This window comes from Denticeps clupeoides, chromosome 13 (assembly GCF_900700375.1).
Source record: "Denticeps clupeoides chromosome 13, fDenClu1.1, whole genome shotgun sequence".
Lineage (NCBI taxonomy): Eukaryota > Metazoa > Chordata > Actinopteri > Clupeiformes > Denticipitidae > Denticeps > Denticeps clupeoides.
This window is the reverse complement of record NC_041719.1, coordinates 2,892,341-2,917,465: the sequence shown is the minus strand read 5'-3', so window position 1 is coordinate 2,917,465 and position 25,125 is coordinate 2,892,341. Positions and strand designations below refer to the sequence as shown.

The 25,125-nt window shown below is 48.6% G+C and overlaps 2 protein-coding genes across 8 annotated transcripts in view; both read right to left on the bottom strand.

Annotated features, from left to right (window-relative positions):
- Positions 1-484: 484 nt before the first annotated feature.
- On the bottom strand, positions 485-13,463 carry akap1b (A kinase (PRKA) anchor protein 1b). Of its 3 annotated transcripts, none has more exons than XM_029000829.1 (11): positions 13,291-13,463; positions 8,400-9,931; positions 5,332-5,465; positions 4,702-4,828; positions 4,473-4,600; positions 4,194-4,371; positions 3,239-3,392; positions 3,077-3,144; positions 2,912-2,985; positions 2,747-2,812; positions 485-1,991 (listed from the first exon to the last, which is right to left on the bottom strand). In XM_029000829.1, exons 2-11 carry the CDS (start codon positions 9,904-9,906, stop codon positions 1,929-1,931), a joined length of 2,499 nt encoding a protein of 832 aa, XP_028856662.1. In that variant the 5' UTR covers positions 9,907-9,931; positions 13,291-13,463; the 3' UTR covers positions 485-1,928. The 3 variants fall into 3 exon arrangements, with proteins under 3 accessions (XP_028856662.1, XP_028856664.1, XP_028856665.1); XM_029000831.1 differs by lacking the exon at positions 13,291-13,463 and adding an exon at positions 12,586-12,632; XM_029000832.1 differs by lacking the exon at positions 13,291-13,463 and adding an exon at positions 12,085-12,204.
- Positions 13,464-14,001: 538 nt separating this feature from the next.
- nf1a (neurofibromin 1a) overlaps positions 14,002-25,125 on the bottom strand; it is a 54,168-nt gene continuing 43,044 nt past the window's right edge. For 2 of the 5 annotated variants that reach the window (XM_028999762.1, XM_028999764.1), the window contains 12 exons: positions 24,724-24,855; positions 24,450-24,585; positions 24,018-24,163; positions 22,837-22,959; positions 22,618-22,754; positions 22,309-22,409; positions 21,291-21,433; positions 21,015-21,061; positions 19,162-19,378; positions 18,568-18,630; positions 17,270-17,323; positions 14,002-16,952 (listed from right to left, as the gene is read on the bottom strand). In XM_028999762.1, the coding sequence (XP_028855595.1) occupies positions 16,810-16,952; positions 17,270-17,323; positions 18,568-18,630; positions 19,162-19,378; positions 21,015-21,061; positions 21,291-21,433; positions 22,309-22,409; positions 22,618-22,754; positions 22,837-22,959; positions 24,018-24,163; positions 24,450-24,585; positions 24,724-24,855 (1,442 nt within the window). In that variant the 3' untranslated portion in view covers positions 14,002-16,809. The remainder of the gene's footprint in view (positions 16,953-17,269; positions 17,324-18,567; positions 18,631-19,161; positions 19,379-21,014; positions 21,062-21,290; positions 21,434-22,308; positions 22,410-22,617; positions 22,755-22,836; positions 22,960-24,017; positions 24,164-24,449; positions 24,586-24,723; positions 24,856-25,125) is intronic. The other 3 variants (XM_028999765.1, XM_028999766.1, XM_028999763.1) reach the window with 2 other exon arrangements.

Here is a 25,125-nt window from a genome sequence, read left to right as displayed (position 1 = left end):
CTACCCCAAATTGGTCAAGGAGGTGAGTGCAGTGCAACCCGCCCACCCCCCAACGTGTAAAGCCATGTAAATAGTGTACGTTCTACGGCTGTCAGTGAACCTGCACGTGTGCAACTCCAAACCGGGCTGGGCCGATCCGGCACAAAGCGACTGGGCCTCCTCGACGGCCACGCTCTGCCCAAATCACTGCCCACCGCAGGGCTCCCCGGTGGAGAGAACTTCACCACACTGGTGACAGCAGCTCGAAACGAGAAAAGTGACAAACGTGGTGCCTGCGAATGACATGCCGGTCCGTTCGCGTACCCAGAGAACCCGCATTTCACCTACGCCAACATCCAGGAGCAGCCGAGGTCGTAATGATGGGAGCAGCAAAAAGGCCAACAATTCACACCACAAAATGCAAAAACATGGAAAAAGCAACACTGAACAGAGGAGGGGGAGGAAGAAAAAAAAAAAAAAAAAAAAAAAAAAAAAAAAAGTCACTTTAGCCTAATGAAACCAATATAATGCAAATTCCCAAACAAATACAACATTAAGACAATTAAAGTCTTAAATTATTTACCCAATCAAAATCTAATTCCCTTCCGTTTTCATCCATTACCAGCAGCAGACGACGTAGCGACACGGACGCCATTTAGTCCTTTACCGAAGCAGACCTGGGGATCGAAGGGTGCTGTAGTGAGCTGGAGGGGACGGACGTCCAGTTAGGAGTGGACAGACGGACAGAAGGTACGCTGGACATGCAGACCTATACACACAGTTCAGGAACTGTTGACCGCTCCTCGCCGCACTTCAGCACTTCTGCAGGCGAGACGGTGTAAAATAAAGCGAAACGCTGTAGTGTTTATTCCCCTCGAAAGGAAAAAAAGAAAAATAAAAGACATTGAAGTGGCGTGAAGCCCCCTCCTGTTCTGGTTTTTGTGGTCCTGTGCAACATGACCTCCTCCAGACGAGATGTGCTCTTGGAAAACGGCAGCGGCCGAAGCCACATGTCCCAGGTAGTCTGAAGGCGGAGCTTGAGCAGAGTCCCATGAGTGGTTAGTGTGAGAGCGCCAGGGTCTTCAATCACCATTTGGAATTATGGGAATTTAAGAAGAAGAAGAAAAAAAAAAAATGCCCCCCACCCCCACCCCGCCCAGTTTAAGGCCACAGTGTTGTACGTATGGGGAAACGGGGAGCAGGAACAAGTCTCCTCTATATGGACTGGAGTCCAGCTGCCGACCCTACCCAGCTCCTTCCACTCGTTCTGGTGGCACCACGGGGGTGGGGACGTGGGGTGTGGGTATAAATGCCTTCAATGTGACATTCATTTTAGAAAAGGGGTATAAAAAAAAAAAAAAAAAATAACTGAAAATGTAAAATCAGCACAAAAAGCATATATGAACAGCGGTAACAAGGGGCGAGGGGGAATAAAAGGCAAAGTGGGAGCACCTCCACAAATTCTGCCGCTCCAGAAAACATACAACAGCAGCCCCCCCCCCACCCGATTCCTTTCAAATGTACATCTTCTACAGCATGTTCACAGGTCCACAGACAGCATCGAGCCGAAAGAATCCTTCGTGTAGGACGGGGCGGAGGGAATATAAACCTTTATTTAGTATTACTATACGTCTATAGTTCCTTTTGCAAATGTACAGGATGAGGCAGATCGCGCCTCTTTACTCAGTGAAATGGTGCGTGGTGGCGTTGGGAGGAACTCTTCTCTTTTCTGGTTTACAGTATTTTCTTCTTTTTTTTTTTTTTTTTTAACAGAAAAAAAAAAAACAAAAAAAACAAAACTAATAATTTCTCCCAAAACCAGTGATGAGCACTTCAGGTTGAAGCTAAGAGCAGCGAGGGGCTGTTGGGGCGGGAGGTCAGAGGACGAGTGGGTGTAAGGAAGTATGTGTGGGCGAGGGGGGGGAGGGAGGAAGAGACCGAGGCGGAGATCAGAAGCTGTCCACCCAGGAGCCAAAGCCACGCTCCGCCAGGGTTCGATTCAACAGGACCAGCTGTGGGGACACGAGTAGACAATAAATATTCTCCACAGGCCAAACTTTTCCAGCCACGTGCATTCAACACGCGATCAATTCAGAATTTCTAGACATGCAATTTCATTACGGAAATGATCAGGAAGCACCACTAGATCAGGGTTTCTGCAGGTTTAAGGAAGCCAAGTGTGAGACTTAAAGCCACTTTCATCAAATTTAAGATCCTGCATCGCAGTCGTTAACCACATTTGCCCAAGTGTTTTTCTTAAGGCCAGATCTAAGTTATACATAAAACTTTCCTTCCAAATTTTTATTTATTTTTTTGTCAATGTTAACACTCATATATTACCTGTACAGCTGCAAGCCACTAGGGTGCGACTGCAATATTTCCAGTGGCGGTTTTTGATATGGGCGACACTGTTTTCTATTGCCCATTTGCGGGGAGGAAGGGCGCCCTCCATTTGCGAGGCACGCCTGCTGCTTGCCGCGGAGCCAGCCTCTCACCAAAAAAACTAGGGCCACTTCCATGTGTGCGTAAACCTGGAGGTGCTGACTGACGGAAGGATTGTTTCACTTAAACTCTGGATTTAAGGATTGCTCATCATTTTTACATTTTAAGACTTAAGGATCTGCAGAAACCCTGTAGATGGGACTGTCTGCTGTGCAAGTAAAAAAAAATTTAAAATCAAAGACTTCTACATTTTATAACTGCTAAATAAGTACAATATACTGTAATGTAACCTATAAATGTAAACTATACATCGTACATCACTGACCTCATCTCCCACCATGTTCCACATCTGTACCATGGGAAGACCAGTATTGTTGTCATAGTTTGTGACCTAAAGAGGGGAAAAATATATATATAAAATATAATAATAATAATAAAAAACATGTTGAGGAGATAATAGACATCCTTTAGAGGCCAACAAACATGTTACCTGAGCAAGCAAAGGCACCCCCCTTGTCATCTCTTCAAGCGCTGCATTCCCTTCAGTTGAAAAGCGGTCTTCACCTGTACGGAACATTTTAAAAGCCTTGAACCACCTGAGTGAACGGGCGGCTACCGCCGTGTTCCGGTCGATTTCTCCCCTTCCCCATAATACCTGGAAGAGGGGCGAGGTTGTCCAGTAGCACCTCTGTTCCCTGGAATGGTAAAGTCACGAAGTCTGACCTGGATGTGCGTTTTCACAAGGAAGTGGAGGTTCGTTAAGATGCGAAGACAACACGCAAAAGGTCAGCTGCCGAGAGCCAAATCCAAGGCGAACCTTATCTGCCGAAGAGTGTCGATCTTCACCCTGTCGTAGCCGCCGTAGTCCACGTACCGGATCTCCACCTCGTTGGAATCTTTGAGGAAGGAGATGACCTGAGCCCGCCACCAAGCTGCTCCATCCATCGCTGGGGCTGCACAGATTACTCCCACTGAGACACGGGAACAGGCAGAAAATGGAAGATGTAAGCAGACAAGGCAGTGGAATTATTTTGAGTTTGTGAAGTATCTCGTGAAGTTGCGTTCTGAGCATTTTTTTTTTTTTTTAACCGTAAATTCCGGCATTTTCACACAATTTGATAAATGCAGCTAATTTGTGGACTTTTATAGGTTAACTTTAGATTTACAGAATTTACCAGATGCCCTTACCCAGAGCGACTTACAATCAGTAGTTACAGGGACAGTCCGCCCCTGGAGACACTCAGGGTTAAGTGTCTTGCTCAGGGACACTATGGTAGTAAGTGGGATTTGAACATGGGTCTTCTGGTTCATAGGTGAGTGTGTTACCCACTAGGCTACTACCACAAAATAACTAGCTTCCTGCTGCCAAAACACATTTAACCCAGTCGCATCGGGCCAATTAATTTACCGAACAGGTCACACTCACTCCCACTTAATCCTTTGGATCGGACATTTTGCGTGGTTCGTGCACAGATGGGAAAGACGACCAGTCTGGATATCGAAGGTCAAAGCTGCCACACGATGGCGATAGTGATCAATGACTTTTGCTTTGTCTGTGTTCTTGCCGAGAAAATGCGCGACAAGTAATTGTACTGAAGACCACTTTAGGATCGTTGTGAAAAAACATGTATGTAGTTGCGGATATTAACAATTTTTATAGACGATACAGCTTATTTACGTACAATTTCCGTTTTCCTAGTAGGAGTAGCCTAAATATAGGTGCACGCTATAGTCCGGAATTTACGGTATTTTTATTTTAACCCCCCCTCTACCTTCAGTCGGAGACGGCAGGGCTGGCGTTCCGGGCTGCGAGTAGCACAGGAACATCTGCTGGTCTAGGCTGCGCAGGGCGTGGTAGGTGGGGTGTGTGTGTTGCTGCACAAACATGTGGCCCGGTGACACTATGTTCACCACAATGACCTCCACAGTCACACCGGTGGGGAGGAGGAGCTATGGTGGGGGAAATAGGTTCAAGACTCACGTCAGCCAATCGTAAGCGAGCGCAGCTCGTTCGGCAGCACACTGAAAGCGTCTCGAGTACGTCACATTACCCAAGAGGTCATGGGCAGCGAGGGCAGTGTGAGCGGCAGGGGCGGCGGCGCGTACAGGTTGGTCAGGTCCAGGTCTTTGAACTTCTTCCCGATTAAGGAGAGCGCCTTGTCTACTTGCTGCTGGGTGCCTGAGAGAAAAAAAAAAACCCACAATGCACAGAATGCTTTTGAGAACGTCATACGAATCAGGGCACTTAGGAAATCAAAGACTGCCCTACTGACAGGTCACCTTCTATGTGGCAGATCTGGAACTCCTGCGTGTACGGGAGGGTGGAGATGTAGATCTTCGCACCAGAACTCTGCTTCAGGAAACTCACGTACCTCCCCTGTTTCCCAATGAGTCTGCCCACCAGATGCTGAGGAGAAATGACAAAAAATAATAAAATCGTCTCCACTCACACAGGACACATAAAGAAGGGTGACAAAAGGCTACATCCAGGTGCAGGTGGTCACAAAGTCGTTTCCCCTAATTATCCCACATAATTATTGTGTTTACACAAGTTTTGAAATTTTTTTTGGAACTACTAAGACCTGAAGTAGAGTTGACCACTTGACCACCCGAGTCAATGAAGTTCAGAGCAAGAATTTAAATTCTAATTCAATTTCACATTCAAAGGGCCAAGAATGTACGAAAGAAAATCTCGAATCACTGAGGAGCGTAATCCTATTAAATACAAGAGATGAATTTTAAATTCAGATTACTGCATCGTTAAACTGTAAAAGACACTAAGAACACACCGAAGCGCGATGCGACTCCACAGCAGACACAGATTAGGTGCCTTCTGGATTAGAAAGCTTTAATTAAACCGCACAAGTGATGAAGACGGAGGCGCAAGCGTGTGTGCGTTTTAATATTTACCTTTGGCACCTCGATCTCCCAGACTACTAGCTCGGAACTCTGGGACGCCTGGGCGTGGCTTCCTCTCTGCTGGCCCTCCCCCGCACCGAGGGTACAGCCGCTATCCACGCTGTCCATGCTGTTAACATCGGAGCCTGGCACACAAACACAGTTCATATATAATGACATTCAAAGACTTACTGTACGGTATCCGGGGTACGACGGCCCCCCCAATCTTCTGACCGAACGGAGAGGTCCGTCCCAGATTTGTAGTCGCTTCCTGCACAAACCACCACGCAACCACCCATGGACACACAAGGTCCAGATTCCAGCACAGTTCATCTGTAAATCTTAATATGTGGACCGAGACCTAAAATGTAAGGCCATTTGCAACACTTCTGGGTACACACACCATACATCAGACCATCACTAAGGACAAAGCCATAACTCTGAAGCAGTGGTCACCCCTCTGATGGCTTGTGGTGCTAGCCCCCACGTTCATGAGAAGTGAGCGCATTAATTTTTTTAATAAAATTTTGTATAGTCCCACACAGATAACAGTGAGGCATCACTAGCCATAATGAAATTCTTCGGCTCGTGCTCCCCCGAATAAATAGGAAATAAAAAATTAAATTAAAAAAAAGTGTCGGGCCTGTCGGAAGTTGGCCGATAAACCAGCGCAGACGCTAAGCGCACATCAAAAGGAAATCCCCTTTGTAGTGACTAAGTTGAAGGCTGGAAGGGAGTTCTCCCCCCGACCTAAGCTGGCACTAAACCCTCAGCTGAAGGTATTAGCACCCCTGCACCGAATTTGGCAGAACACACACTGTACTTCAAGGGCAAGGAAAGACGCCGACGCAGCTCGGCCGTCCCGGTCTCCTGCCTCAGCTTGTAAAGTGTTGTCTGGTCGTCCCGGCAGCGTCGGGATTTGTGTGTAGGTGCTTTAATAAACGTTGTCAGTTAACTCCAAATATGTTGTGGGGGGAAAAGGTAGTTGGTGGAACCAAAAAAAATAAAAAAAATACAAAATCCAGAACAATCACAGTTACAGGGACAGCCCCCCCCCTGGAGACACTCAGGGTTAAGTGTCTTGCTCAGGGACACGATGGTAGTAAGTGGGGTTTGAACCTGGGTCTTCTGGTTCATAGGCGAGTGTGTCACCCACTCGGCTACTAGCACCCGTACATTATCTATACAAGATATATAAAGTGTATATAAAATCAATATAAAAGTCAATATAAAAAGTCAATATAAAAACACTACATGTTATATATGTTAAGAAAAACTGATTTATTAGATGATAGCTGTTCAATAAGAAATGGAAAGCTATGAGGAAACAAAAAAATAATAATCCTAATCCATTAATACTAATGATTAATTCCATTTGCCTTGAAAGATGGATGTTTTTGCTCGTAAGCAAAGTTGACGAAGTTTAAAAGGCTGGAACACCGGATCTGAGCCATTTGCGCTGGCCACCGGTGCACTATAAATCGCAAATAAAATCTCTGCACAATTCAGTGGGCACAAACCACTTGGAGTATAAACAGCACATCTATAATCATTTTATAATCGAGATTCCAGCACAGTTCATCTGTAAATCTTAATATGTGGACCGAGACCTAAAATGTAAGGCCATTTGCAACACTTCTGGGTACACACACCATTCCTCGGACCATCAATAAGGACAAAGCCATAACTCTGAAGCAGTGGTCACCCCTCTGATGGCTAGTGCGGCTAAACACACCAAGAGGGACACCGAGGGGGGAAAATAAAACCCCGGCCGCCTTCCCTCGGGCCCCGCGGGATCAATTTCAAAGCCGATTTAAGACAGGTGGCTTCTGGTTACGACGCTCCAACAGCAGCAAAGGTGCAAAATCTATATGGAAGACACTCAAGCTGACCTGCTTACACCTGTCTGCTCGTGTTAAAAAATTCAGGGTCCGTGACAGAATGAAGCCTATTTGCGGACGCTTAAGACAGCCAAACATTTCAACTGTCAGGCGACTGTATGTGGGTCAGTTCTTAAGAAAATACTCAACCCAAATTCCTCACCGGCCTCAGACTGAGCATAGATCAAGATCTCAGATCACTTCAAACCAGTCACATAATAATTAATTTAAGATCAATTTTCCTGACCAACAGAACATCCAAGCAACGTGTATGTAGGACATCGGGAACATCGGGAACAAACTAGGCCTAGACGTACAATAAGGCAAATATTGATATTACGCAACAGCACTGGTAATTAAATAGATCTAATGTCTACACAAGGGGAATTTTTTGTAACATATTACCTGTTTATTTATAATTTTTTATTTTTTTTTTAAATCAATCACATTATTTGAAGGCCTTGAAGGCCTGTATACAACCACCAGCCTGCCTCAGACTGCCAGGGGTCGGTGCTCTGCCACAAATCCCAAAATGTACCATACTTATATCATTAGTGTACCCAGGAACAGATCCGTTTTCATCCAGTGGTCTCACGCGCCTCTTAAAAAAAAAAAAAAAAAAAAAAATATCAATCGAGGGGTCAAACCCGCGACCCGCAGGCCACGTCCGGACCGCAAGATTATTTTATAGATATTTATTATAACGGCCCGCCGATATCAAGCTCCAATAACACACAAACTACAGGTCCCATAATGCAGCGCTTCAGTCGCCCGGCCAAACGCCATCCCGCAAGTTTAATAATAATTTTGTCAAAATACAATCACTTTAAACTGCTGGTACGACACTCCAACATTTAGGATCTGGCAACCCTGGACACGGGGCAGAGGAACGTCTCTACATATTAGGACGATGAGGCTACAGCAAACCTCTGCAGCAACATTTAAAGGCACAAAGCAACCAAACCAGCGAATGAATCCACCACCACATGGAAATATAAACGTCACTGATCCGACGGTGAAATCCAGGCCATGTTTTCAGGTTTTACAACCAGGCCGATGAGGCAGCTGTACCTGGACCCCAAGACCGGCGCTGTGCTCAGATCAGGCCGTCATGGCCACTATAGGTAATGTTCGAAACATAGCCCACGTCAGCATCTCGATGCATCGATTTATAATTATAATTTTATGCGAGGAACTCACCTCCTGATTGGTCAGCCTCCGCCTCACTGGGAGCGTGGGCGCCATTCCGGAGTGCCGTGCCGTTGACCTGCAGGTCGTCAGCGTTGGTTTCGGCCGTGTGCTTCGCCAGCGTCTCCTCCTCCAGAGGCACGGGCGCGGGACTCTTCCTCGCGGACTCCTCTTCTCCGCCCTCGGACTCCGCCTGTAAAGAAATCCCCGACACTCTGATAAGGTCCCCTCGGCTGTCGGGCATGGACTGGGACAGGCCCGTACTGTGGAGCAGGTCCTCGCCGCTGACCCCGTCCTCCGACTGACACGTGCTACACCCAGAGTCCTCGGGCCCCGCGGCGCCTTCCTCCGACCGGAGTTTCGACAGGACGGGGCTGACCTCCGCCTGGCCGAACCGGCTACCGACTACAGTGTCCGTTCTCGTCCCGTTTTCCGACGTCTCCCACGCCGGAGCTGCCGGGCAGCCGTTGGGGACCTCCGGTGACGCCGCGGACTCCTGCGTGACGAGCAACTGCGATGGCGAGTGCCACGCCCCGTCCTCCGAGCGCGCGTCCGAAGACAAACGGGGTCTGCCGTTCACGAGGGGGGTGCTGCTCCCCGCCGGGCGGTCCGCGGTGGGCGGAGACTCGCAGCCGCCGGCCGTACGGAACTCCCGCGTGGCGGCCGTGATGACCTCGGAGATCAGGCCGGCGGCGAGCTGCTCCAGCGCCTCCGCCTCGCCGTCCTCGGCGCGGGGCAGGTCTCGGGCCCCCGACGTCTCCAGAGTTTCTGGGCGGAGCGGCGGCGAGTCCTGCCGCGGCGGCTCGGCCGGGGGCTCGTCTTTGGTGAGAGTCGGGGAAGGGGCGGGGCTGTCTTTGGCCACTTGCAGGTTCTCAGGAGGCGCCGCGACGTCGGCCGCGACTTCCCCCTCCGGTTCGGGCCGCTCGGCCTTGGCGAGCTCCACCGCGACGGCGGCAACGGCTTCCTCTACGCCCGCCGTCCGGGAGACGTGCAGCTCCGCGGCACCGGAGCCTTCCGCGGCGGCTGAACGCCGGACCTCTTCCTCCCCGGACACCTCCACCGCCTCGCTGCTAATACTCGCAGGTCCCGGCGCCTGTGGGGCGCCGCCATCTTTCAGCGCCGGGTGGTGCTGGACCGGTTCCGGGCTGTCTTCGGTCAGTTGTTCAGGCCCCGACTGCGTCCTCTCCGACGGCGGCGGCGCGGCGGCGAGGGTCTCCGGCGCGGCGGCAGGTACGTGGACCTGGGCCTCCACCGCCTGCTCCGCGGGCCTCTGCTCTCTGGCCTTGGGCCTGTCGCGGCCCGTCCGGTGATGGACGGAAGGCGGGCAGCTCTTCTCCACCATGCCGTTGCTGCCCTCGCTGGGTGAGCCGAGGCCCGGGGCCTTCCCGTCGTCGCTTTCGATGCCGCCGCCGGCGCCGCCGATGCGCGCTTTCTTCCGAGAGACGTACCACCACCAGCCGATCAGCGCCAGCACCCCAGGAAGCGTGTACGGGGCGAAGGACCGGAACCTCAGTGGCATCTCCTCTGGACCCTAGCTACTAAACCTGCAAGGAGAAGACACAAAACCGCGATTTAGGATCAGAGCGACGCCGGTGAGCGGCAAGAAAATCTCACCCATTCACTTATTTAGGTCCGGGTCACGGCGGGACAGAGGAGGGTTCGGTGGCGGCGCGGCAGACGCAAGTTACACCGGGGCCATTAGAGGTTCCCCGCGGAAACCCAAGAGCACGGCACAGGAGACGGAAAACTCTGGTCAGGATCTCAACCACAAGGAGTCGTCGGCGCCACGTCAAATTAAAATCAAATCTTATTCGTCGCGTACGCAGTCGTACGCGGTATGATACGCAGCGAAATGCTTTGCCGACTGCTACAGACCACAGTATTGTGGACATTGCATTTACATTTACCAGACGCCCTTATCCAGAGCGCCTTACAGACAGTAGTTACAGGGACAGTCCCCCCCTGGAGACACTCAGGGTTAAGTGTCTTGCTCAGGGACACGATGGTATTAAGTGGGATTTGAACCTGGGTGTTCTGGCTCATAGGCTACTACCACTATTGCAAGTATAGAACGATTACCAATACACAAATATTGCAAACATAACCTAATATTACACTTTTATGTCTTTAAACATAACAGGTAGGGTGAAGGTGTGCAAATGAGTGAAGTCAAAATATAATGTGGGGGGAAAAAAAAAAAAAAAAAGTTAAGAAAGCCACAGGCCGAGTTCCCCTCCTCCCTGGCAAACCCATGGCAAGGGAGGAGGGGCTAAAAGGAAAACCATTTTAAACACAGGGCCATGAGCGTAACTAAACTTCGCTCAGCCTGAAACTAGGCAGCGTGGTAGCAGAGCTGGAATAAGCCACCTACCGTACCGAGGCCGCAGTGGATCGTGTTTACTGATACCAGCGCCATCAATGCCCTAAATGTGGTAGTAGCCTAGTGGGTAACACACTCGCCTATGAACCAGAAGACCCGGGTTCAAATCCCACTTACTACCATCGTGTCCCTGAGCAAGACACTTAACCCTGAGTGTCTCCAGGGGGACTGTCCCCTGAAACTACTGATTGTAAGGCGCTCTGGATAAGGGCGTCTGGTAAATGCCATAAATGTAAATGTGCCCTAAAAAAACAAAATCGATTTAAAAATCTGGTTAGTTCTGACTTTGAAGGGCAGTCTGTAGCACAGCGTGTAAGACTCTGAGGATTTCGCACTCTCGCTGCGGCTCGGTCGCGTGGTGAATGTTTAACCTCCGCAGCTGGGACCCGGCCCGCCCGCCCCCCCTCGGCCCCGATTGGCCGCGGCGGCGCGCCGTCGCCACGGCCCGCGTTATAAAAGGCAGTGGCGAGCGCGCATGCCTTTCCTAAACGGTCCGGGCCGGAGTCCTGAGGAAGCCCACGTAGCCGGGAGCGCGCTGCACCCTTCAGGGGACACAACCGGTGACAAGAGACCATAATTGGCCAACGGGCAAGGCGGTCTTTGGACCCCACGGCAGCTGGGAGTGGCTTAGAATGACGCACACAATATCATTCTACTCAGCACAACTCTCCCTTTCTTAAGGCTCGAATGAAAGGAATCTGAAATGAAAAACTTGGCTGGTGTAATTTGGTTAGAGAGAGAGGACACTTTCCTTCTCAATGGAGCCTACTTCTGACCCCAGAAGGGACCAGGCCACCTCAGTAGGGATCTGGTGGGGATTAGACCATTAAGAGGCTCACCACACCAACAACATGAGATTAGGAGAGACTCATGAATGGCGCGTTCGTTGCGAAAAGACAACACCCCCAGACCCCCCTGGCACGTAAGCAACCGGGGACTTTTCCCATGAGGAAAAAAAAGTCAGGAGAGGAGGACAAGAGAGGACAACGAGTCCCGTTATCACAGTTTAAAAAAAAAAAAACAAGAAAAAACTCAAGCATATAGAAGTGAGCATTACTGCAGTAAAAAAAAAAAAGTGTGCTTCGGTCAGGCAGGAAGCACTTCTCCTCTGCAGTGACCCTGAACTGACCTCACCAGGACCCGGAAGCGGGACCAACAAACTACACGTCTGCACGGGCGCCGTGGGTTTTCATTCGTTTGTAATTATTGTTGAAACGACAGCGGATCCCGGCGGACGGTAACCTTCAACAAGGCGACACGCGTTATTAAACGCTTCATGATAGAAAACAAAACGCGACCGGCGCGCCGCCGTTCGACCTTGGCCGCCGAACGCTGACGGGTCACCCTGCAGCGGGGTTGCCAGGGTCGCGCTTCTCCAGGCGGCTCGAACTACGCGAGTCAACGCGGAGAAACATGACCGCCGGCGAGAGAAACGGCTTCTTTAGCGGAACGTGTTGGCGGGCCGAGGTTGCCACGTCCGCCCGTTTCAAGCCACGCCGGACGGCTGCACAGTTATACCCGGCCCGCTCGGAGCCGAGCGCCACAAACGCGTAAAACGCGTCACGTTTGAAGCTACAAGAGAGTCACACGTGGTCGCGGCGAAGGAAACACGTCGGCCACGCGAGTCCCGTCGGCGCGTTTCTCTCGCGCGATCTGGCAACCCCGGCTGGGAACTCTTCTGCGTAACTGCAGTGATTCCGGCCGGAATCGCCGTGGTGACTCCGGCAGCGCAATTAGTCATGTATCCGCACGGAACCCACACCCCGCGTTGATAACTTAAAACCCAAAAAAAAAAAAAATAATAATAATAAAACCCACCTGCCTTTCACGGAGAGATGGCGATAAATAAAACTCATAAATAAATAGATAACTTAAAAAAAAAATACTTTCGCTGTTGGCAGGACGGCGGCGCGACCTGGCAACGCACCACGCCGAACGACGCGCTGCCGGAGCTAGAAAGCGGCTCGTCTAAGTCACGCCGGCGCGTATTAAAAAAAAAACAAAAATAAAAAACAGCGCTGACCGCGCCGAGAGTCGCCCGTGTGGCCACGGGGCGGCCCGGGACAGAGAGCCCGCTGAGCGACCCGAGCGTAGCGGTGGGGCTAAAGTTAGCCGGCGGGCTGCGCGGAGCCTGAGGAGAAACGTGCGCGGAAACGGCCGGAGAATAACGGCCGCGGCTCGGGAGGGGGAGCGCGTTCGACGGGCCCCGGGATCCGGTGACCTCGCCGCATCCTCGGTGCACGCGTGGTAGGCCGAGGCCGTCCGTGCGTCACGGCGCACGCCGCCGGTGCTCACCGGGAGCACCTCGCCGCGGCCGCACGACGTCGCCTCAGAAGCCCCGACGTCCGTTTCGACGCGCGCCGCGACGCCACTGACGCCGAGCCCCGGTACGCGGCACCGGGAGGACGAGACCCGGGCCCGGCGGCTGCGGCTAACGAGTCCCACTAGACGGAACCAGCGGCCGCTTTAATCCGAACCGGCGGCGTGCGCGAAGGTCGTCGGGGCGCCGTCAGCCCCACTCACCGCTTCTGAGAGTCTCCTCCGCCGCCACGGCGCCGCGCGGTCCCCCGAAAGCCAGGCAACGTGTGCTGGGCCCGACACAAGTCCCGAGCGCGTCCCCCCCTCGGCGTGTGGAAGCGTCTTTCTCTCCTCCCCACGTGTCGGCCGAGCGAACGGCGCACTCTAAAAACAGACCTATCAGCTGATCAGATCTCGCGAGAAGTGGCGACGCGGCCAAATCTCGCGGAGCCCGAGAGCCGCTCGCTCAACACGCGACTTCTCATTCTACGTGTTACGGTTTTATTTATTTACTTACTTACTTTTTTTTCTTTATTAGCCCTCAATATAGAATTAGGCAGGAGAAGGACTAGCACTGTGACCCAAGACGCCGGGTGAGATAAGCGCCCTCAAAAGGTCAAAAAGGTCACCCTAACTAAAAGCTGAATGGTGCACAGTGATGATGAGATCAGTGGATTATTGATGCCTGATTGGCTAAACTGTTTAGAAGGGGAATGCGTGTCCACATCTTTAGCACGATGCAGGCCTGCAGTCCACCACACCCAAAACGGGCCTGTTTCTCTATGGCTGGCGGTGCCTTTATCCAGAAACACTGGTGACGTTTCCTTATTCTTTTTGTAGAAGAAGCCCAGTAGTTATTTATTTTTATTATTTTTTGAATGAAATGAATCAACTGTAAATAAAGAACCTCAACATTTCAAAAATCAACTCCCATTATTACAGGTTTGTAGAGGGAAACTTTTATTACGAACACTGGAATAATTAAATTTGCATGTTACATCTACAGCAACTAATAGCTTTACAAAAAAGCAAATAATACAATATGGCGTGTATTTACAATGTAGTAAATATACCTTTTTTTTTTCCTTCAATTTTTTACACAAAAATATTTACAAAAAAAGCAAAAAAGTACATACTTTTTTTCTTTTTCCGACTGGGGCCAATGCACTGCACTAACATTTAATTCTTGCATATAATCAAATGAAACGTCTTTTGTCCACCTTTATTGGGGAAATGAGGGAAATGTCATCCAACCCACCCTGCGCTAGAGAGCCGAGGCGCGCTCAGTGTTTGTACCTTTAAAAAGCACCTATGATGTCAGTACCGTACAAGTCACGTCCGAATATACAACTTGGGCTATGACTTTGTAAATAATAATAATAATAAAAAAAAAAAAAAACAGCTTGTGCAGATGTGCAAGTAATACATTGCTGAACATCACTTTTTCTCTTTACTTTTTTAAAATAAATTTACTAAAGGCTTCGCTGTGCAACGAATGTCGAGAAGCGTTACTAGTCCCTTAACGCCGGTGAGAAACTGGTTTATTTTTTGTCCCCCATGAATCAGCCACTTTAAAGCCTTTAGTAAATGTGACAGAAGACGTGAAGATGACTCGAACACAAGCTGATTGCACAGACTGCATTACATGGTCAACACGCTGGCTTGAAGCAGTAATTCACCTTTTTAATATACACGTTTTTTTTTTTCCTCTTTCTCTCCTCCGTATGTTGACATCTCTGTAATGTCTGAGACGAGATGAAATGCAGCACAAATCTTATTGGTTAATTTACAATAGCATCATACAAGTGTGATATACGTGTGGGAGGCGGTCAGTTCAGAGCCCAGGCCGGGCAAGTTAATGAGGACGCTTACCAAATACTGTACACACGTGAAGGAAACAGACAGGCATTAAAACGACTGAATAAAACAAGGAAGAAGAAAAAGGAGTTTTGCATGGTTCTCATTTTGGTCCCATTCCTACGATGCAGTTCAGACTGATGAAAAAAAATTACGTTATACAGCTGACATGTGGAAGAAACGTTAAAAATCTGGCGGTTAAAGGTAACATGAGCCATACATAATTTTTTTTTTTTATTGACTTTGGCTTAATTCGAACGTCCTGTAATATTCCACCCGCTGTACCATTCAAAATGCATCCCGCTTCCCTTTACTTGACAAGAACCATATCTAATACGCATCTGAAATGTAAAAAAAAAAAAAAAAAAACTTTTAAAAACGTGCGCTCAGATCACACAGATGTCCGGAGCCCATACGAAGCCCAGCGACGTCACGCTGCCACGCCCCCCTCCGAAGGTCAAAAAAGGCCCTTTGCGGTGGCACCTTATGGCGTCGATGCAAGACCTGCAGCGGGAAGGGATTACTTGGTCTAAGCTTCTCGTGATAATACAGTGGGTCTCTAAATTGTTCAGGAAATTGAAGGAAAACGAACAAAAACAGCTTATTTATTTATTTTTTTTGCATTAGTGCAAGCTAATCTTTGGTGCAGTTTCACTGGGTTTTGCCGCCGAGCATCGTGGGACTGAGGCGCGCAGTAGTGACCACCAGAAAGAGAACGGCCACCTTTCTGTGCAATAAAAGGATGTCCGGATCCTACAGAACAAACGACAGACAGAGCGTTGAACACAACGGGCTGGGTGGGTGAAGGGGGTTCTTATTACTGGTGTTTTTTTTTTTTTGTTGTTTTTTTTGCATATTACCCAGATTTCCTGGTCATCCCTTGAACTGTAAACAAATCAAGTCATATTTTCCCCACCATTAAAGTAAAGCTTTCCTGACTATGTACATTTGATTTTTTATTTTTTATTTTTTTGCTTTAGTGTCACGTTGTCGAATGAGGAATACTTCAGGAGGAAAGCAACGACTCGATTCTTGGAGATAATCTCTTTACAGGATAAATACTTATTCAGGCAGCATAAGCAGTGGTGCTCGTATATATTTCCACGATAGTAAGAATACTGTACTGTTTACAATGCAGCACTTGAGTTATATGAAACGGATCAGACGGAACGCGTCTCTAATAATTAGTACCTGTTCCTCAGCCCCTCGGAAAGGTTTCTTTCTCTCGTTTTTTTGTCCTCCGCTTTTAAACAAACTATAGACATCTGGAAACCCTGACAAAAGGCACACAATGGATAAACGACAACCCAATATGTGTGAGTGATTCTCAGTCATCAGTGTAATTATTTACACACACACACACACACACACACACACACACACACACACACACACAACGGTTTCTGTACAACATCCCTGCCACCAACAGAGGACAGGAAGTTCGGGATCATGTGGCGTCATCGGTGACGTCACCCCCCGCAATCCATCAGCAACGCTTGATGTTGTGAGACGTCCCCCAAGAAGGTAAAAAGGTTTCTTGACTCCTGCGTCTGCGTCGCTCACGAGACCAGACAGAAACACAACAATGTCAAGTTGAAAATGGCTTCTTCTCACCATCGTCCCCCCCTCTCTCAGAGTGCGTTAAAAAAAAAAAAAAAAAAAAAAGAATAAAGATGTCCCCTCATGAAGAGGTCTTTTTCTTTCATTTTAAAGCACATCTCCATATGCGCAGCCCAAAAAGGCTGTATATGTTCCAGAGGAGGGCAGAGCAGATAATATAAAGACAGACAAACAGAGAGAGAGAGAAGTTAAATGAACCCAGAGAACGTGGGCGTGGCTTCCGACTCGATTCCGAGTTCACCCCCCGAATCCTGCTCGGTCCAGATCTCAGACGATCTTCTTGATGCTGGACCTCTTGAGGCTGCCGGCGCTGCGCTGCTTTTGGACCTGGCTGGCAGAGCCGTGACGTGTGCGCACGCTGTTGCTGTGGCCCGAGGTGGGTGACAGCTCCACGTTCTCCTTATCAATGCCTGTGGAGGCATTGGGTAGTTTAGCTTTATTTTCCAGCTGTGCAGCTGCTGAAAACACTAGCTGCTGACAAATATTGTTAAATGCGGCTAAAATACAGAGGTGTTAGTCTTACAGGTGATGAATTACTAGTCAAATGCTGATGGAGTGACTAAACAGTACCAACGCTGACCAGGTGGGGGCGCACAACAAACTACAAACACACTAAAACCACCCTGCTTGTAACCTGCTGCTATACTGGACTGGGCTTTCTGCAGGGTGGCCGCTAGGTGGCGCCGCTGCGCTCTGTGTAAAATTGGGGCGGTGCTGATGGGAGTACCTGGAAGGGTGAGGTGGGAGGGAAAAACGGCCGACTTAGAACTAGGCAGAGAGGCTTCAGAGAGAGGGAGACAGAAAAAAAAAAAAAAAAGGAGAGAAAAAAAAAAAAAGATAGGATGGAAGGAAGAAAGAAAGAAAGAAAACAGGCATGAGTGAGCAGCAAAAAACAGTCAGAGGAGAAAATGCATGACAAGTAAATCAAACCGAAAAAAATAAAATCAATAAGTAAATTTAAAAAATATATAAATAAATAAATAATAATAATTCACACCAATCATCTGCATGAATGAAAACAAGTAGTAAAAAAAAAAAAAAAAAAAAAAAACACACACACAAACCAATGCAGACAGGTGGCGTGGCTGACACACCGGGATTAGTGAAGAAATATATCACCAAGTGTGAATTAGGAGGTGAGCATGAGACGTCCGGTTACCCAGTTTAACCTCGACTCCCACAATGGCCCGCAACCCCAAAACCGGAACACAAATCGAACTGGACCCCGCTCCAGGAGCAGGTGCCTCCTTGTTTCTGGGTCTGGGGCAGAAACCACGTGGCCTGCTGAAAGTGTTTTGCGATCACCTGACCCGTCCACCCGAATGACGGCGAGACGTCAGGGCTCAGCTTGAGGTGAATCGAAGTTACACTAGATAACCAGAGGGGTCGCTATAACCCAGACCGAGACCAAAGTCCCCCCATGAAGGAACGGTGTGGACCAGGCCTGAGCTCCATAACGGGTGCTTTATTTCCACCACACTGGCCCTTTACGAGGGGATTTGGAAACAAACTCGCGATCTTTCCGTCAGATCGAATCAACACAGACCAGCGAATCAGAAGGCGTCCCTCCCCGCTTCTGGGCTGGTCTTGTGGAGACCTCGCCCTTACAAGGAGCATCAAAATCAATCTGGCAGCGGCAAAGAGCAGAAGCAGGCTGCACGGCGGCCACTTATCCTTTCTGTAATCTGGAGCCCACACGCCATTTAACGGGTAAAAAAAAAAAAAAAAACGTACACGCAGCCCCGAAGAAGCCGCTGGTCTGTGTTCACCGATAAAACGGAGAGAGGAGAAGTACACTGCAATCTGTTCTTCATCTGCTCGAAAAGCTGCATGGTTATTAATAAAAACACTGATTTTTGGACTGCTAACATGATACAAACGCACACAGGACAGCAGAGGTAAGAAATGGCTTGTGTTTCAAAAAGGAATGGAACCGAAAATAAAAATAAAAAAGTTACCACAGATGGAAAACTATAGGCTTGGGCCTTTACTTGCCCAGCACAGCTCTATAGTTTTGAATTGTACCAGCTGGTTTCGGTGGGTCCTCGGACGACCTCACATGGGACAAAACTGGGGAGCGTCTATAAACTACAGCACCGCCGGCACAGACGGGGATGTTGGAGACACACAGAGAGACACAGGTCAGAAGAGGTTAATGCACAGAAACAGCAGAGAAGTGACGGACACATGAACACTCAAAATGCCTGGTGGACGCGCCCTCGCATCTGACTGGCATCGCATGACCCCCTTTCTTAGCCGCGTTAAATCCTAGATGCAACCTGTCTAACCCAGGGCCAGATTTGGCTGCGGCACCACCGACTCATGCAGAGAAGAAACGTGGCGCCGTGTTGCGTTTTTAACGCGAATAAATAAAGGAGTAAAGTAATAGGGCACCAATACATTTGTAACTCAACGTATTGAAGCGCGAGTGTGTGTTTTTCTAGCAGAAAAAGAGACGGAGGGACTAAAGACCAGACGGCCGCGATGTTTAAAACGGACGCTGATTTCTGAGGGACTGTTGTTTTCCGGATTTTATGGTCTAGAACTCCCCAGCCCTCGTGTGTGCGGCCGTGCGCGTGTGGACGAGCGCGGGCGGCGTCCACGCGGCCAGCGGCTGACCTGGCGAGTGCTGCGAGGTGGCGAGCGACGTCATGGAGTTGGACAGGTTGAGGGTGGCGGTGATGCTCAGCTGGTTCTGCGCGGGCGGGGGGTACGGGGAGGTGGGCGTGCGCAGGGACTCGTCGCTCGCCTCCTCCTCGATGCCCGGCAGGTACGCGTCGATTAGCGCGTCGAGGAACTTCACCACCAGCTCGGCGTAGTCCGGGATCTGGGTTTGCTGCAGGGGAACCAGATCACAGTTACGAGCGGAGCAACAGTGATGGCGGGCCGAGATGAACTTCCTGTCTATAGTATGTGTTAGGGGTGCGTATTGGCAAGCGTCTCACGATACGATTATTTCATGGTATACTGTGATACTGTACATAACGCGACATTTTACAGTTCACTGACATACTAGATGCCGTGCATGACCTGTGTGGATCATATTACATTAATAACTCAGCAAAACAGAACTCAGAACAGAATTTTGGATTAAATTTGTATACAAAAACATTGATATTTGATAAGATAAGAAACCTTTCTTAGTCCCACAAGTGGGAAATTGCATTGGATAGAAAAAGTTAATAGCAGCAAAAAATAAATGTGTACATGTATATATCTATACAATGTACAATCGGTATCTACACATGTACAATGGGTACTACCATGGTGGGTAACTGTGTATAGGTAACTGATGTCCGTGTATATATACAATATTACCATGTAAAATATCACGATATGTTGCTGTATAGATGTTTTCTAAAACCCCTAGTACCAGAATGCTTCCGTATGTTTCGCATGTCCTAAATTTGCCAAATTGAGTGTTAATTTGATTAGCTTTTTTTAAAGGCTGTGATTCTCTGGTCTCAAAACCTATCTGTTTTCTCTGGCTTTTTGCTAAAGTCCTAGACCCTCATTTCACTTGATTTTGACGCAGTGTCAATTATAAAGTCCAGTTTATCACAGAGTCCCCCTGTTAGACACAGACAAAGTTAAATTCACCAGTTAGGCTGTCCTAGTTAGGGTACCGGGCCACTGTGGCACCAATATACCACTATAACCACAGATTTCAGTATCGGTCGTACAGTGCAACCGTCTGCCGCTGCTTCTGTTTGTTTTTCTCCGAGACACGGAATCAAGCACCCAGACTACTGGCAGACCCCAGTGAAGAGACAAGCAGATACATCCTGGTTCCTGACAACTGCTTTACAAGGACAAAACATGACACAAACCAGAGGGTCACCACAGCCACCACCACCGTTACAACTACAGCTTCAGGGATCTTCAAATGGACCAGTAACATCATTATGGACACGTAATCTAGACCGTGACACTGACTACATCCTGGACTTCTCCAACCCTACAACCGTAGGACTCATTATATCATATCCAACCCTGCACTGACACCATTTGCAGGCTCACTCTACCCTGGAAGGGGGTCCCTCTCTGTATCACTCCTTCCCAAGGTTTCTTCCTCTCTTTTTGTTCTCTCTCCTAGAGTTTTTTTTGTGTGGAGTTTTTCCTTGTGTGCAGAAGGGTCAAGTGTGGGGGTGTCAACTGTAGGGCCTGTCAAAGCCCATTGAGACATACTGTATGTGATTTTGGGCTATATAAGAAATAAATGTTGTTGTTGTTGTTGATTACAGCTCTAAAACGAACCATTAGTGAATATATCAATGCAACGCAAAGATCTATTATCTCACAATTTTTTCACCCTTACGAGAGAAAGAATAAATATGATGCAAGATGATTTCAAACTGGTCACGACGAAAGGGATGAAAGGGAAAAGGTAAGCGGGTGTAATTGCCTACCGGGCCAATTTTATTTCTCCTGAGGGGAAACGAAAAGCAAATAAGAGCGTGGATTGATCTTACCTTTGAGAAAGGCCCAGCGAACCGCCAGAGTCCGTTGAAGCCGAAGCCTATGAACGAGAGAGAGAGAGAGAGAGAGAGAGAGAGAGGCAGGGGTACATTAGCTTTGGCATAAAAGGCAGACAGGGGGAGAGAGACTCCCAGTAAAAACCAGGCCATCTGAAGTTTAACCGGCTGTGATAAACGGAGACCGGCCCTCTGTACTTTATATTTGAAATACAGCTGAGGCGGGAGAAACGCATGTTATGTCAGAGGTGACGTGGGAGTGAAGGCTAGTACTCTGCAGGTAGGACGGCTGGTACTGCGGCGGCGACTCCTCGTGGTACACCACGCTCTGCACGATGCCGTGGACCGGGTTCAGCAGGTTGGGGTCTTGGCACATGGACAGGAGAGTGTTGATCTTCGAGTCGAGCAGGTTGTGACTGGGAACACAGACAGAGCAGAGAAAGTGCATAAGCGGTGCTGCAGCTGGGGGCGCATTCAGGAGCGCCTCCGGAACGCCGTTATCTAGGGTGACCAGATTTGTGAAAGACGAGACACCTTGAGGTGTGATGCTTAATTGTTTGAAATGGAGAATGTGACCAGGCACAGGGTACCCCGCAGACCTTTAATCTGAAATTAAAGACCTGTTTAAGGCCACTTGAAATGAAATTTAAGACCAACGTCACACCTTTCCTGGCATATGAAAATGTACAATTTGTCTGTGTATAATTTTTTTTTTTTTTAAATACTTTAGCGCAGTAAACAGTAACCAAACATCCTCAAACTTCATATTCAGGGTGACGCCCCGGTCACACACATGTAAAAATATTTTGTACAGCGCCACCAAGTGTTGGCAGAAGATGCAAGCTTTTAAGTTTTCCATATCGTGCTCGGACACGGTTCCTCAAAATCATGTGAAATTTGGCCAGGATGTTGTTGAGAAGTTCCATTTGAAGCACTGATAAGCACTTCATCATATGTTGAACCCGTACTTAATGCAGACATTACAAACACAGTGTAGGTGTGTGTCATGCGTCGTCTTTCATAATTCATAACACATTCATAGTTGATATCCCTGCGCTAAATTGCATAAGAATTAGTAATTTTTCATTTGTGTTTTTTCACATCCCAAACTTTACCAGAACATCCCATTAACACCAACATCAAGACAACAAGTTCAGGATTCCTGAGGCAATTTCCACGTCTCAAAGAGAGGACGTGTTTGAGGAAAAGTGGACGATTGGTCACCCCATTTTGCTGACTAATTTTCGCGTGGGTTTGTGTGCGGGTTGACGGTCAAGCGAAGGTCACTTACACCACAGGGAACACTTTGGGGAAGACCACGCTGGCCTCGGCCAAGTACTCATAGAGAATCCGCTGGTGGAACTCGTCGGTGCTGTACTTCACCAGGGTGGCCTGGCAACCACACAGAACGTCATTATAAACCCCACATCCTCCACCAGCAGCACAACATTAGTCACGCTCATTCTAGAACACGGTCATTAATATTCATGGTTTGTCTAATTTCTGCTGTGACGGTGAAAATTTCATCTTATCTGATCCGAGTAAACAGCAAATGGATGAAGTTAGAAACGAGCGCAGTAAGGACTTCATAAGCACTCACCAGCACCGTGACCAACAACGCTTGGACCTTGGGGTCCTGCAGCACCTCCTCGTTGAGCAGGACGTTGGACTCGGACACAGACACCCTGCATATGTGGGAGTTGCCAATACGCTGCGGCTCTGCAGCAGCTGGGCAGTCTGGGTCGGAAGGCAGAGGAGAGGGAGTGAGCTGCTGTATTTTTCCCAGCATGCTGTGATCGTGCATGATGGGAACGCTCACCTATCTCACAATCATTCTCAGCCACACGCCGCATCTTCGGGGGCGTGGTGATGCCCGTCTCCATGTCCGGCCTCTTTGGGGCTTTTAAGTCGGATATCAGGTGATCAAAACTCTTTCTTGTGCCTAAAGAGTGAGAGAGAGAGAGAGAGAGAGAGAGAGAGAGAGAGAGAGGGAAATAAAAAAAACACGTTCTAGCCAAGATAAGAGATGGATAGAAACATCAGTGACATGAAGATGTACATGCCGCTTCCAAAATTTCTGCAATGTCTGACCTTTCGTCTTGGACGGCAGCCCATCATCTAAACTCACTAATATTTATTCCAGCAGATTCTTCACCTCATTGGGATCTTTCCAACTCATGTAGATTCCTTCAGATGGATCCGCCCTCATCTATCAACACCGGCCACCCAGACACTCGTTCAGTCCCTAGTAATCTCACGACTGGATGGCTCCCTTCTAGCTGGTCTACCTCTGAATGCAATCCGGCCTCTACAGCTAATACAGAACGCAGCAGCACCTTCTCAAATTATCCCACACCACCACACTGCTACGCTCCCTCCACTGGCTCCCAGTAGCTGGCCCCCCTTCCCAAAATGACCCAAACATGGGGTTTCACCAGCCGAACTCACAGCCCTTATTATACCTCCCATTCTCCGAGCCTCATCTGGTCCCTCCACCGCTGAAGGTACGAGGAAGACACTCGTCTAGACTCTTCAGCACAGTCGCGGAGTGTTTTGAAACGGCTGCTTGAGACCTTCCTCTTTAGAGAAAACTTATACTAGGGTGGTAGTAGCCTAGTGGGTAACACACTCGCCTATGAACCAGAAGACCCGGGTTCGAATCCCACTTACTACCATTGTGTCCCTGAGCAAGACACTTAACCCTAAATTGCTCCAGGGTGACTGTCCCTGTAACTACTGATTGTAAGTCGCTCTGGATAAGGGCGTCTGATAAATGCTGTAAATGTAAATGTAAATACTAACTTGTAACTTTCTTATAGTCTGACTTATGCAAGAGTGAATAAAATGATTGTGTTCATAGTTTGAGTCCTAGTGAAGCTGAAGTGATCACTTAATCAATGGTGACATGAAAGCACGGTGCAAGTCGCTCTGGATAAGGGCGTCTGCCAAATGCCGCAAATGTAAATGTAAACATGAAATGATTTCCAACCAGCTCCGTACCCAGCAGCTTCTTGGTGTTGGCCTGTGAAGGCTGGCCCATGTCCAGACTCATGGATTTGCGGGTACGAGGACTGATCTGCCCCACGGTGGGGTAGTGTACTGACAGGTAGCGCTCTGAGACCTTGGGTGACGTCCAGGGCTGACTCCTTGGAGGGGATGGGAGAGGAAATCGATTGGACATGGACATAAGCATCTGAAAACTTAAGCTTATATCAAGGCTCAACTTTAGGACCAATATTATTCCTAAGCCATGGAAAAGATATAGACAAACGGTAATTTGTCACCAAGGCTAATGGTTTCATTTTAGTAACTTTATATATCTTAAGGTTTCAGTTAAAAAAAAAAAAAAAAAAAAATGGAAATGTTCAAGTGCGCATCCCAAGTTCACATTTCACAAGTCAGTGGACCAATGGTAAGTAAGTAGGTAAGTACCTGCAGCCAGGTTCATTCAGGTACACCGAGTAGGTGTCCATGGGAACGTTCTCCATGGTGACATCAGGTATTAGCAGAGACTTCCTGTGTTTCAGGCTGCAACGGCTGCGTACCTCTTCGGAGACGGTCAGGAGAGCTGAATGCGCACACAATACAATATAATACAATATAATATAATATAATACAATATAATATAATATAATATAATATAATATAATATAATGTCTAACACACAGCGTATAAGACAGTCTGTTGTCCGGTTCTGCAGACTCACCTGCCAGGTATGCCACACTCTGGCTGTTCACCTCAAACTTGTCACAGCCCATGTGTTTGGACACCAGGACCAAAAGTGTGTGCAGGATGCGGATCGTCCTCGCCACTGTGGTGGAGGACGGGTGCCTGTAGCCTTTTAGATTAGCAACAAAAACACAGAGTTCCTATTAAGTGATTGGTTTTGTCATTCTGATACAGAGGACACGTTTCTATCTATTCTGTATTTAAGCAGCACCCTTGGTGAGCAGTGTTCTCACCACGAAGGGGGCCCGGGGTGTGGCACCTCAGTGGCACCTGGGCGGATCGGGATTTGAACCCGCAACCCTTTGATTACGAGTCCACTTCCTTAACCGCTAGGTCACCACTGCCCCTCTGGGTCAGATGATGACTGAACCTGCGCCAC